The sequence below is a fragment of the Astatotilapia calliptera genome, chromosome 13, assembly GCF_900246225.1.
Source record: "Astatotilapia calliptera chromosome 13, fAstCal1.2, whole genome shotgun sequence".
Lineage (NCBI taxonomy): Eukaryota > Metazoa > Chordata > Actinopteri > Cichliformes > Cichlidae > Astatotilapia > Astatotilapia calliptera.
Genome location: NC_039314.1, coordinates 22,361,278 through 22,377,403, shown reverse-complemented (window position 1 = coordinate 22,377,403; position 16,126 = coordinate 22,361,278). Strand labels below are relative to the sequence as shown.

Genomic DNA, 16,126 nt, shown 5'->3' with positions numbered 1-16,126 from the left:
AACCTGGTAAAGACCTATAGTAAACGTTTGACCTCTGTTATTGCCAACAAAGGTTATGTTACAAAGTATTGAGTTGTATTTTGTTATTGACCAAATACTTATTTTCCACCCTGATTTACGAATAAATTCTTTACAAATCCTACCATGTGGATTCATGGATTTTTTTTTCACATTCTGTCTCTCACAGTTGAAGTGTACCTCTGGTGCAAATTACTGACCTCTGTCATCATTTTAGGTGGGGGAACTTGCACAATCGGTGGCTGACTAAATACTTTTTTGCCCCACTGTACATAAAATGAGATGCTGAGCTTCTTTAGAATAAAATCTGCAAAAATACTGCACTTTGCCAGAGGGGGTGCTGCAGATTCATACAGGTTAATGAGTTTCTGAACATAAATTTCTGAACATATTTCTGAACATAAAACATATATAAATAGATACAGATCTGTATGCACTGGGACTGAATATTAAAGTGGGCGTCCAGTGTATCTCCACTAAAATATTTCGGCAGGCATTCATTGGTAAGTCAGGGCGAAAATTGGCAAAACAATCCACCTCTGGGAGAAAACATTTTAAAATCAATTGCAAGACAGATTTGAAAAAACAAATTTTGAACATTTTTAAATATGGCACTGCAAAAAAGTGAAAATAAAAAAATACATATATTTTTTCATTATTATAAAAACCCAGCGGTATATTAGCTGGCAGATATTATTACAATTGTTTGCCGACCACTATCGGCAAACAATTGTAATTTACGTGCCAATAAATACAAATTTTACAAGTAAAAAGTCGGTGGAAGAAACGCCTTTCGGCCATGTTAAAAGAGTTGACTTTGCATACACAAAACATAGATCTGAGCAGAGTTGGGTAACGAGAAAAAGACTCATTTACGTGTTGTTGTGACATTAAAAAACGTTTAGGGTCGTTGTAAGTACTCATAACTAAATACACACAACAAATGCTTGGGAATCTGCTGGTTTCGTGTACCTGAAAAAACAATATTATTTTTACTGTTATCACTATTTTTGCGTGCATAGCGTTTTGTGTAAGTCTAAAAAAACTCATCTTCAGTCCTCCAATGGCGGAAGCGTAGCTCCACTGCAGCGTGCTGATGCGTCGAAGGATCAGCCAATTAGCTTCCACTTCTTATCAATGGAAGTTCTCTGTGTTACTGATGAACACTTGAGTCATGGAACGGTGACGGAGGGGAGCGGAGATTATCTGGAGGCTGTAAGCAAACACCCGTACTTCTCACTTGTTTTGTGTTTTAGTCTTGTTCAGTACTGCTCTGCTGTTTCTGTTCCTGCTCGTTTTTCTTTCCAGTTCCATTCCTTGACCCTCTAACCCACATAGGCTATGTGTTGATGTTTACTCTGTTTTGACTTGTACTGCAAAAGGCTGCTGCGAAAAACAGCAGAAAAAATGCATTTACCTGAAAAAACAAAGCATGCTTTTAGATGACAGTCATAATAAATGAATTGTACTAATTTACATTTCTTATGGATGCTTTCCCCTTTTTGTTTTCAAATGAATATAAAGTGAAATCAAATATTCTGTGGCCACATTTTACAACAAATTACAGTCTTCAATGACTTAATGTAAACTTTTTAGTGTTTCAGAGCCAAAAGGTTTGCATTTTACTGCAGGGTGGAATTTCTGTGTTTCATACGTTTGCTGGTAGCACAGGCATGCAGACTAACAACCTGTTATTTTGTCAAGATAACATTTTGAGCAACATATGACATAACAAAAGAAGCTGCACACAAACCTTTGGACAAACACATGAGTGGAGTTGCAAAAGCACAGATAGGCCAAGTGCAATACTTTACATTTTAGTCTCTTGTTAAGGTTTTAATTGTCTGTTTTTTTTTCTGGTGTTTTATTTTGAAGGTTTGCTGTTCTACTGGCTATTCTGTTGTATTTGTCACCACACATAAAGCTAAGACCCAGGAGCTGATTTGTAAACACAAATTTAGCTAATGTGAAACCTGGAGCTTAAGAAATGGAAAATACACATTTTGCATATCAACACAATCTGACATCGCACAGACTTTGTACTCAGGAGCTGGCAGGTTAAAGACTGGCTAATGTTCTCAGCTGATCCTCGCCTGTGAATCGAGTTGGCTAATCATATATAGGGTTCACTATTTAAGCTGTTTGAACCTGCCCATATCTCTTGCACTGCTGCAAGCTGTTTTGCAACCCACTTCGACCCCATCCCTTGCTTTCATGCAATATTTAAATAAATAAATATCATATTGGTATCTTTCTACCTGCCTACAACAGAGCCATAACAACACATATAAATTACTTCAGGTAGAAATGACAGTCCCATACTAAAAATATACAAAAGTTTTAACTTAAAGGATCTAAGTGAACTACATATGCACCGTTTGTGGCATTTGCATGGTCAGTGTTTACAATAAATGTACTTTGTTTGAGTTTCTTGACCTACTTTTCAACCATGAAATCTGTGAAGTCGGTAACTAAAACAACTGACTCTAAACTCTAAAGGCCATTATGGTGTCCAAAAAGACTACATCATCTTTCTTTGTTTTTTGTTATTAAAATGTTCAGTAATTGCTTCTTTTGACTGCTCCCATATTAGGAAGGGGTTGGCACAGACTTTTACGCTGCAGCCATCCTTCCTGACACAACCCTCCCAGGGATTTGTGTCTCCTACTGGTATATGAATGTGTAATAAAAAAGTTTTACACTGTGTATTTATGTGACATAACAATAACAAATACATAGGAAAATAGGTTTAATGTTATACTTATTGATAATGTAATTTCTACAATTTCTCAGGAGGTGGCAGAAGGCACACCGACAAATGAGGGTGATTTAAGAGACATGTAACAGACAGGTTTGCTGACATCAGCTGGTTCTGTAAATGGCTGGAGGGATGGCAGTTACCAAGCAGGAGACACTTGAAGGAGGCAAAAGTGCATCTGGAGTCCAGACCGAGCCTGAAGGAGGCTGGGGTTGGATGATTGTCGCTGGTTGTTTTCTCGCTACCATCTGCACCCGAGCAGTAACCAGGTACCAGTCCTCACTTTGAAGCTAATTATGCTTAAAAACTACAAAATCGCTTATCCATAGATTTTGCTGTGATTTTCCCATTGTCACTACTGGGCACACTCTTTATATGCTTGTGATACAGCTTCCATTTAGTATTTCACTGTATGATTTAATCTGTTATTAATTTAAGAGCACCAGGCCAACAGCAAATTATTTCCACTCGTTGGTGCACTTAAATCTTTATTCTCCACAAACTACTCAACATGACTTCACCTCCAGGTGTACAAAGCTCCAGCTTAGCCTTTTGTAGCAGGTGTTGGATTATTACTATGCAATATGCAGTTTTGACATGTAGCTGTACTTAGCAAGACTTTATGTTCTTAGATTATTAACACCTCAAAGTTATTACTTGGCAATAATCCATTCTGACTCACTTCCAAGGTTTAAGCGTCTCAGCAGCCATATTTTTTTTTCTACTAAGACTTTGAAATCCTGCAGAGATGTTTCCACATTTACGTCACTGTACATTACTTTCACAGGTCTGCCACAATCTGGTGTTTGGCTTTAATTGAAGGTTATCTCTAGATTTACACTATAGAAACTGACTGGGTGAACAAACTGGGTGAAATGTGTAATTTTTAAAAAAAGTGACCTGTATAGTTTACAGCATGTGCTGGGAAGAAGACGTTTGGTGAAGTGTTGTGTTTTTCCATGTAATTTACTAACATGTTCTTTATAATACTCAGTATTTCCCAACCACCCCAGCTCACGCAGGACATAATGTCACTTGCCATATATCTCAATAGATAATATAATCTTTCAACCCTGTGAGGTCACCCCTATAGTTTACATTTGATTTTGAAACCGTAGATTTTCCTGGGGGGAAAAAATATGTTTTTTTGTTTTGTTTTTTAACACCTAACAGAATGTTAGAGAAAACGTCTTAGCTTGTAAAATTGAAGAACAAAGCCATTCATCCTCTAGTTTGTTTCTCTGCCTGAAATAAAAGCTAACATTGCTAAAGCTTTTGTAGTACTGGCAAACAAAGTACAAGAAATGAAAAAGTGTGTAATGATGAAAATAATAATGCATCGAATTCTGTTTTAATGTGAATTTTATCAAGGCGGTGAGTGATTTACAGCACTGTTCTTGTCTGAGGCTTCAAGAACAAGAAGTCCTGCCTGGTGTTAAGTAACAGACAGCAAGGGTGAATAAAAATACAGGTCATGGAGTGCAGAGCCCTCCAACTGTTTGATATAAATGCCTGTCATAACCTGATAAACATTATATTGGTTGCCAAGTCTGACAGACTAGGATTTGGCAAGTATTAAATAGTCTAATTAATATTGCATTTGGCCCAAATCATCACCCAAAGTTAATATATACATGATATAGATAGTGGATGTAAGATCCCATCTTAAACTGACCTGAAGATACGGTGTTAGCCCAACTGACAGACTAATTATGTTTTATCTGTTCTTCGATATGAAGACTTTCTCTTTTCTTATTGACTTAATGTAATAAACCTCTTTGAAGTTGTTATTGAGGAAAGCTACTAATCCTATTATCATCAGTTTATTGCTTTATTTCACTCTTCCTTATTCATGTCACAAACAATCTCTCTGTATGCAGATGTGTCTCCATGTTCTTTGTTGAGTTTCAAATGCACTTTGAGAAGGATTACTCCAACACGGCCTGGATCCACAGCCTGATAGACTCCACCACTATGCTTTGTGGTAAGATGATCATTTGCACCAGTTATCAAAAGCACTTCAAAGGCTAACAGTGTATATTGGGCGATCGTGGCTCAAGAGTCGGGAGTTCGCCTTGTAATCGGAAGGTTGCCGGTTCGAGCCCCGGCTTGGACAGTCTCGGTCGTTGTGTCCTACACTTCACCCGTTGCCTACTGGTGGTGGTCAGAGGGCCCAGTGGCGCCAGTGTCCGGCAGCCTCGCCTCTGTCAGTGCGCCCCAGGGTGGCTGTGGCTACGATGTAGCTTGCCATCACCAGTGTGTGAATGGGTGGATGACTGGTTGTGTAAAGTGCTTTGGGGTCCTTAGGGACTAGAAAAGCGCTATACAAATACAGGTCATTTTTTAAAATTTTTATATTCTTATCAAACCATACACAAGTTAGGAGGGTATAGTTTGGCCAGAAGGGGAAGAAACAAATCTTGTTGCGATTAACAGGCGTCTACACAAACTTGCTTTCCTTTTGAAAATGAGGCATTAATTGGAAAGAAAATCTTATGAATAAAACAAATCTACTGAAACTGTCTCTGCAGCTCCTCTGGGCAGCTTTCTTGGGAACCGTCTGTCCTGCAGAGCTACAGTGATTCTCGGAGGCATGCTGTCATCTGCTGGTCTGATTATCAGCTCCTTCGCTAACAGCCTGGAGTATCTTTATATGTCTCTGGGTGTCCTCACAGGTACATGTTCATGATACTCGGCTGTTATCTGTTATCTGTTGTGTACTGCAGATAACAGTTAACAGCCGCATGGGGGACTGCAGCAGTACTCCATGTGCACACGATCCTGTACACACATATCTAACATACACAGCATGATCTTAAATGTAAGCACAGAAGATTAAATGGTAACAGCCATGCGTCAACAGGGAACCTGCCTGGTTGTTGGAGATCTTGTCAAAATCATCTGGAAGGCTCCTGATTGTCATGGAGGGACAATGATGCCACCCACATTGCCAATGCATTAAAAGCATACCTGGATAGAAAAACACGCAGTGTAACATAAGTCATGGACAGAGCCCAAACCTCAACATTATTGAAGCATTGTGGGATCATCTTTATAGTGAATTAGGGCTGCCACGATTAGTCGACTAGTCACGAGTACGTCGACTATCAAAATCGTCGACGACTGATTTAATAGTCGACGCGTCGTTTGAAGCTTTGAAAGATCACAAAAGATGCAGGAATAAGTAGTAGGATTTAAGCGTGTAATAACGGACTGAAACAGAAGATGGCAGCACTGCATGTACAAGGATGCCAGCTGCCGTTAAGCTGTTAGTTTTAATATTAGTCTTATTATTCTTTCTGTGTCACAAAAAACATATTTTCAGGCGAGAATGTAGCTGTGTAAACCTCAAATATCTGCTCAGTTTATCAAGACACCACATATTTTCAAAAGCGCTCTGACGTTTTCGGAGACGTCTGTTACCCACTAGCTCGATAGCTAGCCGGGGTTACAGGCTCACTAGAGCCCGTGAGAACACCGGACTCCCGGCAAATCGTTTTCAAACCCACTGCCGTCTTTCGCTACTCAGGTTAAACATATATAAGTCACTTAGATAACTTAAAAATTTTATTGTTTGGCCTTTTTTTAGTATTTTATTTGTTCCTGAGTAAATCGGTTTGGCTGAGATTAAAGTTATAGTTTTTACACAGCTGAATAAACATCAAGCAGACAACTGATCATCAGAAGTGTGAGATGCTCGAGAATATACTCCGGTGTGCTGTTATATTTTAGATAGCAAGGAATTTGTTAAACTTCACCGAAACAATCTGCAAATTTCATTAAAATTTAATAAACACTATCATCTTGTCTTTACTTTTAGTTAGCACATACCTTAAACACTTAAAGCTGTAAGCTAATGATAGTTATATAAGAGCAGATGCATGCTGGTGCAATAAGCTGTACGTTTTACGTCCAATGGATGATGATCTGATTAGTCGACTAATCGCAAAAATAATCGGTGACTAGTCGACTATCAAAATAGTCGTTTGTGGCAGCCCTATAGTGAATGAAACAAAAGGTGGCCAAAGAAGAACTTCAAAAGTCCTTCAAGAAGCCTGGAGAACTATTCTTGAAGATTACTTAAAAGAAATGACAAGAAAGCTTGCCTAAGAGAGTTCAGAATGTGTTGTACATATTCTGCTACTTATATACTGCATTTCCACACATGTCTGTACATTTGATGTGTGGCTCAAGACTTTGACACAGTACTGTACAAACATCTATATACAAAGACACAAGCTACTTTTGACTGGTCGCTACAGCGGGTAGCTACACATGTTTGATTTGGCACATTTTTACTACAGATGGCCTTCAAAGGGTTTGTGGGTTAAACCATTTAACAGAAAGATACCACCGACAGAACCTCAGGGAGCCTCGACCTAAATTGTGACCACTTGAAGGGAAAGGGAAACAGTTTTTTTTCACTTGTTAAAAAGGAGAAAAAAACAGAAGCATTTTTACAGGGGAAAATATAATGATATGAGCCGTGAACGTTAATGATGATCTTACTGTGGCGTTTAAATATTGTTATACCAAGTTGCTTTGGGGGAAATATTTGCTAAGTAAATAGCAGATTGTAGAATGGCACATATGAGAGCTTCTGATGAGATTTGGCAACATATGGCAGATCTCCCAAACTACAAAAACCCTTTATTCATTCTCTGCAGGTCTTGGCTTTGCTCTCAGCTACACACCAGCCATAGCGATGGTTGGGAAGTACTTCAGTGAGAGGAAAGCTCTGGCTTATGGCATTGCTCTGTCTGGTAGTGACATCTTTACTTGTCTTCATTTTTCTTTCTTTTCACTGATACTTTATTTTTCTCACCTCACCTGTTCATTCTTCCTTTCACCGTTTCCACCTGTATGTATTTACTGTGTTCCTCTGTGCTTTTTTCAGTCTGCTTTTAAGTTCCTCATCCCATATTCCCCCTTCACTCTTTTCGTGTTTTATTTCATTCCATCAAATCCAATGTTACCTCATCTTTAGGCAGTGGCATTGGGACCTTCCTCCTGGCTCCTGCAGTGCAGCTCCTTATAGAGTATTATTCCTGGAGAGGAGCGCTGCTCATTCTTGGAGCATTTGTGTCCAACTTGTGTGTCTGTGGTGCCCTGATGAGGCCGCTGGAACCAAGAGGAAGTCAAAGGTAAGTTCTTGGGTATTTTGGTGTATTTTACTTGGATATGAAAGAAATATGTTGCCAAAGTAAAACTACTGACAGGTAAAATGGATAACATTATTCATCTCATTACAATGAAATGTTCTTCTGGTAAATGTTACCCAAATGGCAGCTCATGACGCAAAAACTGCTCAAAGAGCCACAGTTGTTTACCCCCAAATTCCAAATATCCCAATTCGATTAACTACCTAAAGGATACACTAGGAAAAAAACCTGATCCATCTTGCCACAGATTTAAAAGATCACCTAATCCTTAAAAAATTGAAATCTAATTATTTTCTTATCTTTCTCACTCTATCTGAAGGACATGGGAGAGCAAGCTGACAAAATTTGGGAAAAACTGCATGAAGACAGTGCTGGATTTTAAAGTCCCTGAACAAATATCTGCTGATTGTATCCAAGTGGACCACAAGCAGCTGGATGTAAAGAACTTAAAGGGTCCTCAGGGGCTCCTCATACCAAACGGAACATTGAAAAACTTTGGACTTGAAAAGGGCAAACTAGGTAACATAGCATTTCTTCCAACCCTGGAGCCATCTGATCAGAAGTTAATAGATCTGAAGATAGGGAAATGCTTTTTATTTAGCAACTCACTAACAGACACAATGCTAGGCAACATTGAATTCTCAGATCTTAAGCTACCCAACACGACCGAGGACTTGATATTGGTGGAAAGCATTAGCTTGAGCAAAAACTTGGCAGACATGGATGGAAAGATAGAAGACTCAAAATTTAATGAAGCCAAACAAAGTGACAATAATCCTTTAGTAAACCCTTCATCCAGAGCTCAGTGCTTTTGTTTCGAGTCCAGGGAGGAGTTTGGCTTCCTTTTGATACCCAGCTTCCTGATTTTGTCCATGTCATTCCTGTTTATGGCGTATGGTTGCAGCCCTCCAATAGTTTACCTGGTTCCTTATGCCCTCAGTTTGGGGGTGCAGCCTCAGCATGCTGCTTTACTCATGTCTGTATTTGGAGTCTGTGGAATTGTTGGCAATATCACATTTGGATGGATCACAGATAGGGGGTAAGTATTAACCTGGAGTGTATTTTTGTTAGTTAATAATTAGTTTGTTGTATTAAATTCAAAGTTCAGTGGTGATGGATTTCCTTCGTTCTAGGTGTGTTAGGAGGTTTCGCATGCTGAGCTACACGGTGGCGATGGCCATGGAAGGCCTCTGCTGTATGTTCATGCCTTTCCTTAGCTCCTTCTCCCTTCTCGTGCCTTTTTCCATACTCTATGGGTACTTTGATGGTGCATATGTAGCACTAATACCAGTGGTGACTTCTGACACTGTGGGCTCCACCTATCTCACCTCAGCTTTGGGTGTGGTTTACTTCCTTCATGCCATACCCTACCTGCTCAGCCCTCCCATTGGAGGTAAGGATTCATGAATATACTACAGCAGAGTTAAGAGTCAAACTTTGTTTGTTCATCCTAATTATTCCCCCATGCATGTTCTAGCCTCTATACCAACCTTTTTAGGTCTTTTTTGCCTTCTAGAATCTGCTGTTTGCAAAGAACGAGCAGCTCTCTCCACTTGTTTTTGTTTCATAAGCCATAAGGCACCACCTAATTTTCATTCTTCATGCTTTTACATCCATATTTTCAGAAATAACTGTGCAGAAGTTTGAGCATAAACTCTGTAAAACAATGCCATTTTGGAGGAAAAATAAGTCCTACTTTAAAATATGGATTAAAAAAAAAAGTGTTTATCTTTTTTCTTTCCTATTTCTCCAGGTTGGTTAGTTGATCGGACGGGAAACTATGCAGCAACTTTCTTCCTCAGTGGGGCTTCCTTTATCTTCAGCTCTGCAGTCCTAGCAGCAGCCATGTTAGTCAGACACTGCCAGAGGTCCAAGTTGAACTCAGCTGCACATTTAAACCCCAGTCACACGGCCGCTGCAGCTCTGCAGAGCATCCTATGACATGTCAACCTTGCTTCTTATTCACTGTCTGCACAGGTGCCGCTGGTCTGTGGGTGTACTAAGATAATAATAATAATGTGTGACTGGGCTAAAGATCAAGAAGCAAGTGGCCAGGAAGGAAAAAATATAGAGTTTTAGTTATTTCACAGTGACATTTTCCTGTTTGTTTGTTTTTTGTTGTTGTTTTGTTTTTTTAATGACTGGATAAATATTTTCTATAGTAATTAACAGTATAGTCTACTAACTGTCTGAAGTAATTTTGCTTTTTAAAAGATGATACTTGAGAAGTGCCTTCCAACATAATTTAAAAATGAAAGTTCCTCATGTCTCTTTATTTCTGTTTTTATATTGAAGACCCGCTGAATGTGAAAATGTAAGCTAATCCTAATTGTTGTTGTTTTTTTTTGTGTGATTCTACAACTTCACCTCCAAAAAATGTTGGCACGCTGTGAAAAATGTGAATAAAACAGGATTGCATTCATTTGCAACCCACATTTCATTCACAATAGAAAATAGAAAACATATCAAATGTTTAAAGTGACATATTTTACTGTTTCATGAAAAATAGCTCCTTATATTCAATTTGAAGACACAAAAAAATTGTGAAGACTTTAAATACTTGATGTCATATCTTTTCGAATCTGGAAAACCAGTATTGGATGTCTGTTGTCTTTAGGCTCTGAGACAGCACTGCATTGCAAACAGGCATGATTCTGGCATAGAAATCACTACATGGGGTCAGGAAAACTTACAGAAATCATTGTCTGTGAGCACAGTTCACTTTGGCATCCACAAATAGAGGTTAAATATCATGAAAAGTGGAGTCCAGAAAAACTGCTGTCATCTCTGGGTCAAAACTCATTTAAAATTCACTTAAGCAAATGGAAGCCTGTTCTGTGGTCAGATTCATCAAAATTTGAAATGTATGTTTTTTGGAAACCATGAATGCTGCCTCCTCTGAACAGAAGAAGACTGGGACCATCCGGCTAGCTGCCAGCACTCAATTCAAAAACCAGTCCAGTGTCTATAATGGCCATTTGCAATATAGAAAGACACCATCAAGCTTGAAAGGTATGTGCAGATTTTAGAGCATATTTTCCTATCCAGGTGCTGTTATTTCACCTCATCTTTAGGCAGTATTTTCTGCATATTTCAGCAAGACAATGTTAAACTGCATACTCCAGTTATTAGAACAGCATAGCTTCTCAGTAGAAAAGTCAGGGTGCTGAATTTCCCTACTTCAATTCAGCCCTTTTACCGACTAAAAAGATTGGGAACATAAAGAAATGAAAAAGACTTTATTTATACAGCATCAAATCACAACAACTGTCACCAAGGCGCTTTATATTGTAAGGGAAAGACCTTAGAATACTACATTCAGAGAAAAATGCATCAATCATATGACCCCCTATGAGCAAGCACTTTGGCGACAGTGGGAATGAAAAACTCGCTTTTAACAGGAAGGAACCTCTGGCAGAACCAGGCTCAGGGAGGGGCGGCCGTCTGCTGCGACGGTTGGGGTGACAACACTGCTCTCCTAGAAGTCGAGCAACAGCTCAATTCCCAGACATTTTTCGATTAATGTTAAAACACGAGGGGAAGCTACACAGTGGTAAGCACAGCCCAGTCTCAACTTACTTGACACACATTGCTGCCATCAAAATTAACAATTTTTTTAAAATGATGCATCATATTGATATGTAAAAAAATTTGGAATGTTCTGTTGTGAATAAAAAACGGGTTCACTGCATTCTGTTTCTATTTGCAATTTACGCAGCATCCAAACTTTTCTTGGAAAATTACATCAAGGTTAAGGGGGTTGTTTTTAGCCACCAGGGGGCAGTAGGCCCATGTGTGCACTGTTCACCCTCTGTCACTAAATCATTTAATGCATTTCAAAAAGTTCATTCAAAACAGATGTTCTTGCAGAGACTGCTTATTGATGTGGGGAAGTGTAAATTCAGCTTGAGGAAACCAAAACAACAAAGCAAAATAAATGAAAGTTTACAACCGAAATTCCCTTGTCACCAACAATTATGAAGTCTATGCTGTTTTAGAATGAATCTAAACTAGGACCGTATTTGTGCTGAATGTGCATTGTTTGATCCCTTTATTGGAAAAATAAAGAATACAGAATAGCTATCTTTACAAAAGTGGAAGTCAAATTTAATGTTAGTACAAACTGTAAAAATGGTGACAATTTAAACAGGTTTAAATTTGGACCTTTATGTGTAATAAATAATTCTGTGTGAAAGCAAAATGTCCAGTTAGGGCTTTTGTGAATCATCTGAATGCTGGACATACACTGAATTTGTTTATGATTTGTGGTGTGTTATCTATGGATTTAGAAATGTGCATCGTGTGAGTTGATGCCTGTGCATTCAGGTGTGTGTTTGTTGGTAGGGGTGGTGTGGGGTGGGGGATGTTCACTAAAGAGAACATCCCGTTCTGGGTGTATCCGCCCACACACGGGGAGCCCTGCATTGTTCCGCTGCTGAAACCACCATTTGTGTGTGTGTGTGTCTGTGTGTGTGTGTGTCTGCTGGGTATTTTTTTTCTTCTTTCTTTTCTGCATTCTGAACAGTGACTTTTGTGTGTCTGTCTGTGTGTGTTTACCTATCACACAGTAAATGCATGTGTCTGGCTTTTTAAAAAATTATCAGCACCCTAATATCTTCAGTTATTCTTTGTCATTTTTGTGTTTGTTAAGCCAGAACCAAGTCGTCACACAGAAATGACAATAAATTAAGCATTTTTACGACAAAATACTACACAACTATACTTTTAGATCAAAGGAAAACATCAGTTTATCAATCAATTAAAAATGGTAAATGGCCTGTATTTATATAGCGCTTTACTAGTCCCTAAGGACCCCAAAGCGCTTTACATATCCAGTCATCCATCCATTCACACACACATTCACACACAGGTGATGGCAAGCTACATTGTAGCCACAGCCACTCTGGGGCGCACTGACAGAGGCGAGGCTGCCGGACACTGGCGCCACCAGACCCTCTGACCACCACCAGTAGGCAACGGGTGAAGTGTCTTGCCCAAGGACACAACGACTGAGACTGTCCAAGCCGGGGCTCGAACCGGCAACCTTCCGATTACAAGGCGAACTCCCAACTCTTGAGCCACGATCGACCCAATTATATCAGTATCCGTCAAAAAAAGAATGCCGTCCATAAAAGTATTTTACCTCTACATTTTCACAATGAGCCCACCCGAAACCTTGGCTGATTGTGACCTACATTGTGACATGTTTTCACACCTTGGCAGTGTGATTAGGTAGAGGATCATTAGGGGGTCCATTATCCCTCTGGGGGGGACACTCCCACAGGGCTTAAATCTGGGACTCTCCACCATTTGACCCTAGAACCGAAAAAGCTTCTCGGATGAGAGGTGAAACATCTTCAAACAACTTAAAGAAGTCCAGCGCTTTTCTTTCTGAGCTCCTTAGACCTCTACTTGCAACATAGATTTTGTTGATCTGTCACAAACATCTTTTAACCTTCAGTGTGTGAATGGGTGGATGACTGGATGTGTAAAGCGCTTAGGGGTCCTTAGGGACTAGTAAAGCATTATACAAATACAGGCCATTTACCATTTACCGAGATGACTTCATACGATGCAGTGTGCTGTGAAAAACGATTGATAGCACCCAGTCTAGAAAAGGGTGAGCTATTCAACAAAGGTTGTTGTGGTCTGTCTGTAGCTGTATACAGACGTGTGATGTTTTCTGTGAAGCTAGAAATCTGATAAGGTAGTTCTGTTTCCAGTAAGCAGTTTTGTGTTAAACTATGCTGTAATCCAAAATATACAGTTGCATACATTAGGTGCTCATGAAGGTGAGCCACTGCATTTGGCTATATGGTTATAGTTTCTCACTTTTAGTCTGAAGTGTGTGAAAGAGAATCCACCTCATTGATTCACTTGTTTTTTAAAGCAGCTGGTGAATGTTGTTAGTAGCACACAATTGCTGTCAGATAAATGGTGGCATAAAAAATACACAAGTTCTTACTTCTGTAATTGTTTTGTTAAGTAGGAATGCTAAAGTAAAATACAGATACCTCAAATCTGTAACTGGGTACATGACTTCTGTTAGATCATCTGAAAGCCTTTACAGGTGGCCTTGGTGATTAAACCTTGTGTGTGTGTGTTTGTTTGTGTGTGTGTGTGTGTGTGTGTACTTTTTAGTTAGAAGTTTCCAATGTGTAGGTGGATGCGTGGGAGGCAAGCAGAGGAGGGGTTTCCTCTGAGGTTGGCATCCCCGAAGACACCAAAAAAAAAGAGAAAAAATACAGAAAAAAGGACTTCCCCTGTAATAACTCAAACACACACACACACACACACACACACACACACACACACACACACACACACACACACACACATTTCTCCTTCCTGTTTCATGTTCGTGCTTGCATAAATTTAACTGATTAGGCCCACATTAGAACTCTTCATACATTTGCCTGGTTGCTTGTACAAGAGTTTTTTTTAGTCTCATTGCATTAGCAGATTTTCACGTATTAAATATAACACATTTGTTATGTCATCATGATATTCTTTCTTCTTAATGTACTTCTTACGTTTGCTCCAGGATTCAATTAGATTACTAATCCACATGAGTGGGCAAAAACCATAATGATGTTTCAAAGTGTCCTTTGATACTTTCTTTGATATTCTGGGAGAATTTCAGAATATTAAAGAACAAGTCCTCTGCAATACATTCAAGCACTTTTCAACTTGTCCTTTAATGTGTTTTTCTCTTGTTTTGCATATATTCCTCTTGTTTGTTATTGATTCCTGGTGTCTTACTATTTATATTTTTTGCACTGTTGATGTGAAGCAACCACAACTTTATTGTACATGTTTAATGACAATAAAGGGCTATTCTATTCTAATTTGCAACCATCCCCATTAATGTTATGCTGCTTTGACCCCTGCAAGTAATACAACTGTGGCTGGCTGTGGAGAAGCTTATCTTTCTTGCAGATATTTAAACCAGTGTCTGCTTAATATTTCATTCCAAGAACTCAGTGTGGGTTGTGGCTAACAGAAACCAATATCACACGTTCACAGGAGGCCAGCACATGCAGATTTACTGGGTGCTTACTTACTGCTTTACTGCCTTAAAACAAGATTTTACCTTAGGATTGATCTGCCTTTAAATTCAATAAAGTGAATTATTGTAATTTAGATTTAAATAATATCTTTTTGCTGTTTTAAAGACCGATACTGTCTAACTACAGAACAGCACTGCTGCTGTGCATGGGGAGAGGTGATGTCACACATACGCACACATAGACAGCACCTGCGTTGTTGGTTTACACTAGATTCACTCTCTGATAAACTTTTGTCATGCAGCAGCCAGGTGCATAATGCCACTGTATGTCTCTGTGTGTGTGTGCTTTACCACATCACTCACACACACTTCTCTGTGGGAAGACAAACACTGTGAAAAAACAGAAGATGCTCCTGAGGAAACACAGGTGAGAAGGACAAATGTAGACACGCATGCATGCAGACAGATACTGTATGTTCCCTCAGTTGTTATGTTTACTCTGGAATAGCAACCCGGCTTGGTTATTTTGTAACATTCTGTCTGCCATGTTTGCTCTAAAATAGTGACCTATCCACTGTGTGCCTTGTCTCTTAACCATAGTTAGCTGAGATAGGGTTTAGCCCACGTGGAAAGGGTTTAAAAATATGCATGTATGACATGATCATTTTTCATTAGATGTCTTCATCTTTATTTTCATATTGTTTTGTGTTAGGGTTAAACTTTTAATACAATCTTTCTGTTTCTAGTCCTGTGGCTGGCTGTTTGTGTTTGTTTTGTTTGTGGCCTCAGGTCTTGGGTGTTTTTGGAGGGTTTGGTTCACAGGGTTGTGTTTTATGTGCTTTTGCAGATAAAATGCTCTTGGTTGGCTTCCTCAGCTGTGGTACAGCAATTTTTTCCTTGGCTATTTGTTGTAATTTTAACTGTGACTGATCTGTCCTCTTCACTGAAGTCCTGTATTTGGATTCACGTTTGCTACAGATGTTAAAGGCACCAGTGTGCATAATATGTCCTTATATAAGATAATCAAGCATGTAGGAAACTATCTAGTCCTCATTTAATGCAGTGTCTGCATATCTATTAATTGTATGCATGTATGTTTTAAAATATGATTGCATACCACCTGAACTGATAACAAGCCGGATAAACCTTTTCCTTTTCAGTTCAGAGGACGTGGCAACA

General features: G+C 39.1%; 1 protein-coding gene across 3 annotated transcripts; it reads left to right on the top strand.

Annotated features, from left to right (window-relative positions):
- Window positions 1–1,151: 1,151 nt before the first annotated feature.
- On the top strand, window positions 1,152–10,367 carry LOC113035482 (monocarboxylate transporter 12-B-like). 3 transcript variants are annotated; one of them, XM_026191082.1, is made up of 10 exons: window positions 1,152–1,233; window positions 2,612–2,688; window positions 2,812–3,045; window positions 4,657–4,760; window positions 5,308–5,451; window positions 7,444–7,539; window positions 7,764–7,920; window positions 8,258–8,977; window positions 9,072–9,133; window positions 9,692–10,367. In XM_026191082.1, the coding sequence occupies exons 3-10, from the start codon at window positions 2,897–2,899 to the stop codon at window positions 9,877–9,879; spliced, it is 1,620 nt and encodes a 539-aa protein (XP_026046867.1). In that variant the 5' UTR covers window positions 1,152–1,233; window positions 2,612–2,688; window positions 2,812–2,896; the 3' UTR covers window positions 9,880–10,367. The 3 variants fall into 3 exon arrangements, with proteins under 3 accessions (XP_026046867.1, XP_026046866.1, XP_026046868.1); XM_026191081.1 differs by having other exon boundaries at window positions 9,072–9,331; XM_026191083.1 differs by lacking the exon at window positions 9,072–9,133 and having other exon boundaries at window positions 9,692–9,764.
- The last annotated feature ends 5,759 nt before the right edge of the window (window positions 10,368–16,126 follow it).

Excerpts from the sequence above, each read along its gene's own strand:
- LOC113035482 (XM_026191081.1), top strand. The coding sequence starts at position 2,897 with ATGGCTGGAGGGATGGCAGTTACCAAGCAGGAGACACTTGAAGGAGGC. Across the intron at positions 7,540-7,763 it reads TTATGGCATTGCTCTGTCTG|GCAGTGGCATTGGGACCTTC; the intron begins GTAGTGACATCT and ends CCTCATCTTTAG. Across the intron at positions 8,978-9,071 it reads GGATGGATCACAGATAGGGG|GTGTGTTAGGAGGTTTCGCA; the intron begins GTAAGTATTAAC and ends CCTTCGTTCTAG.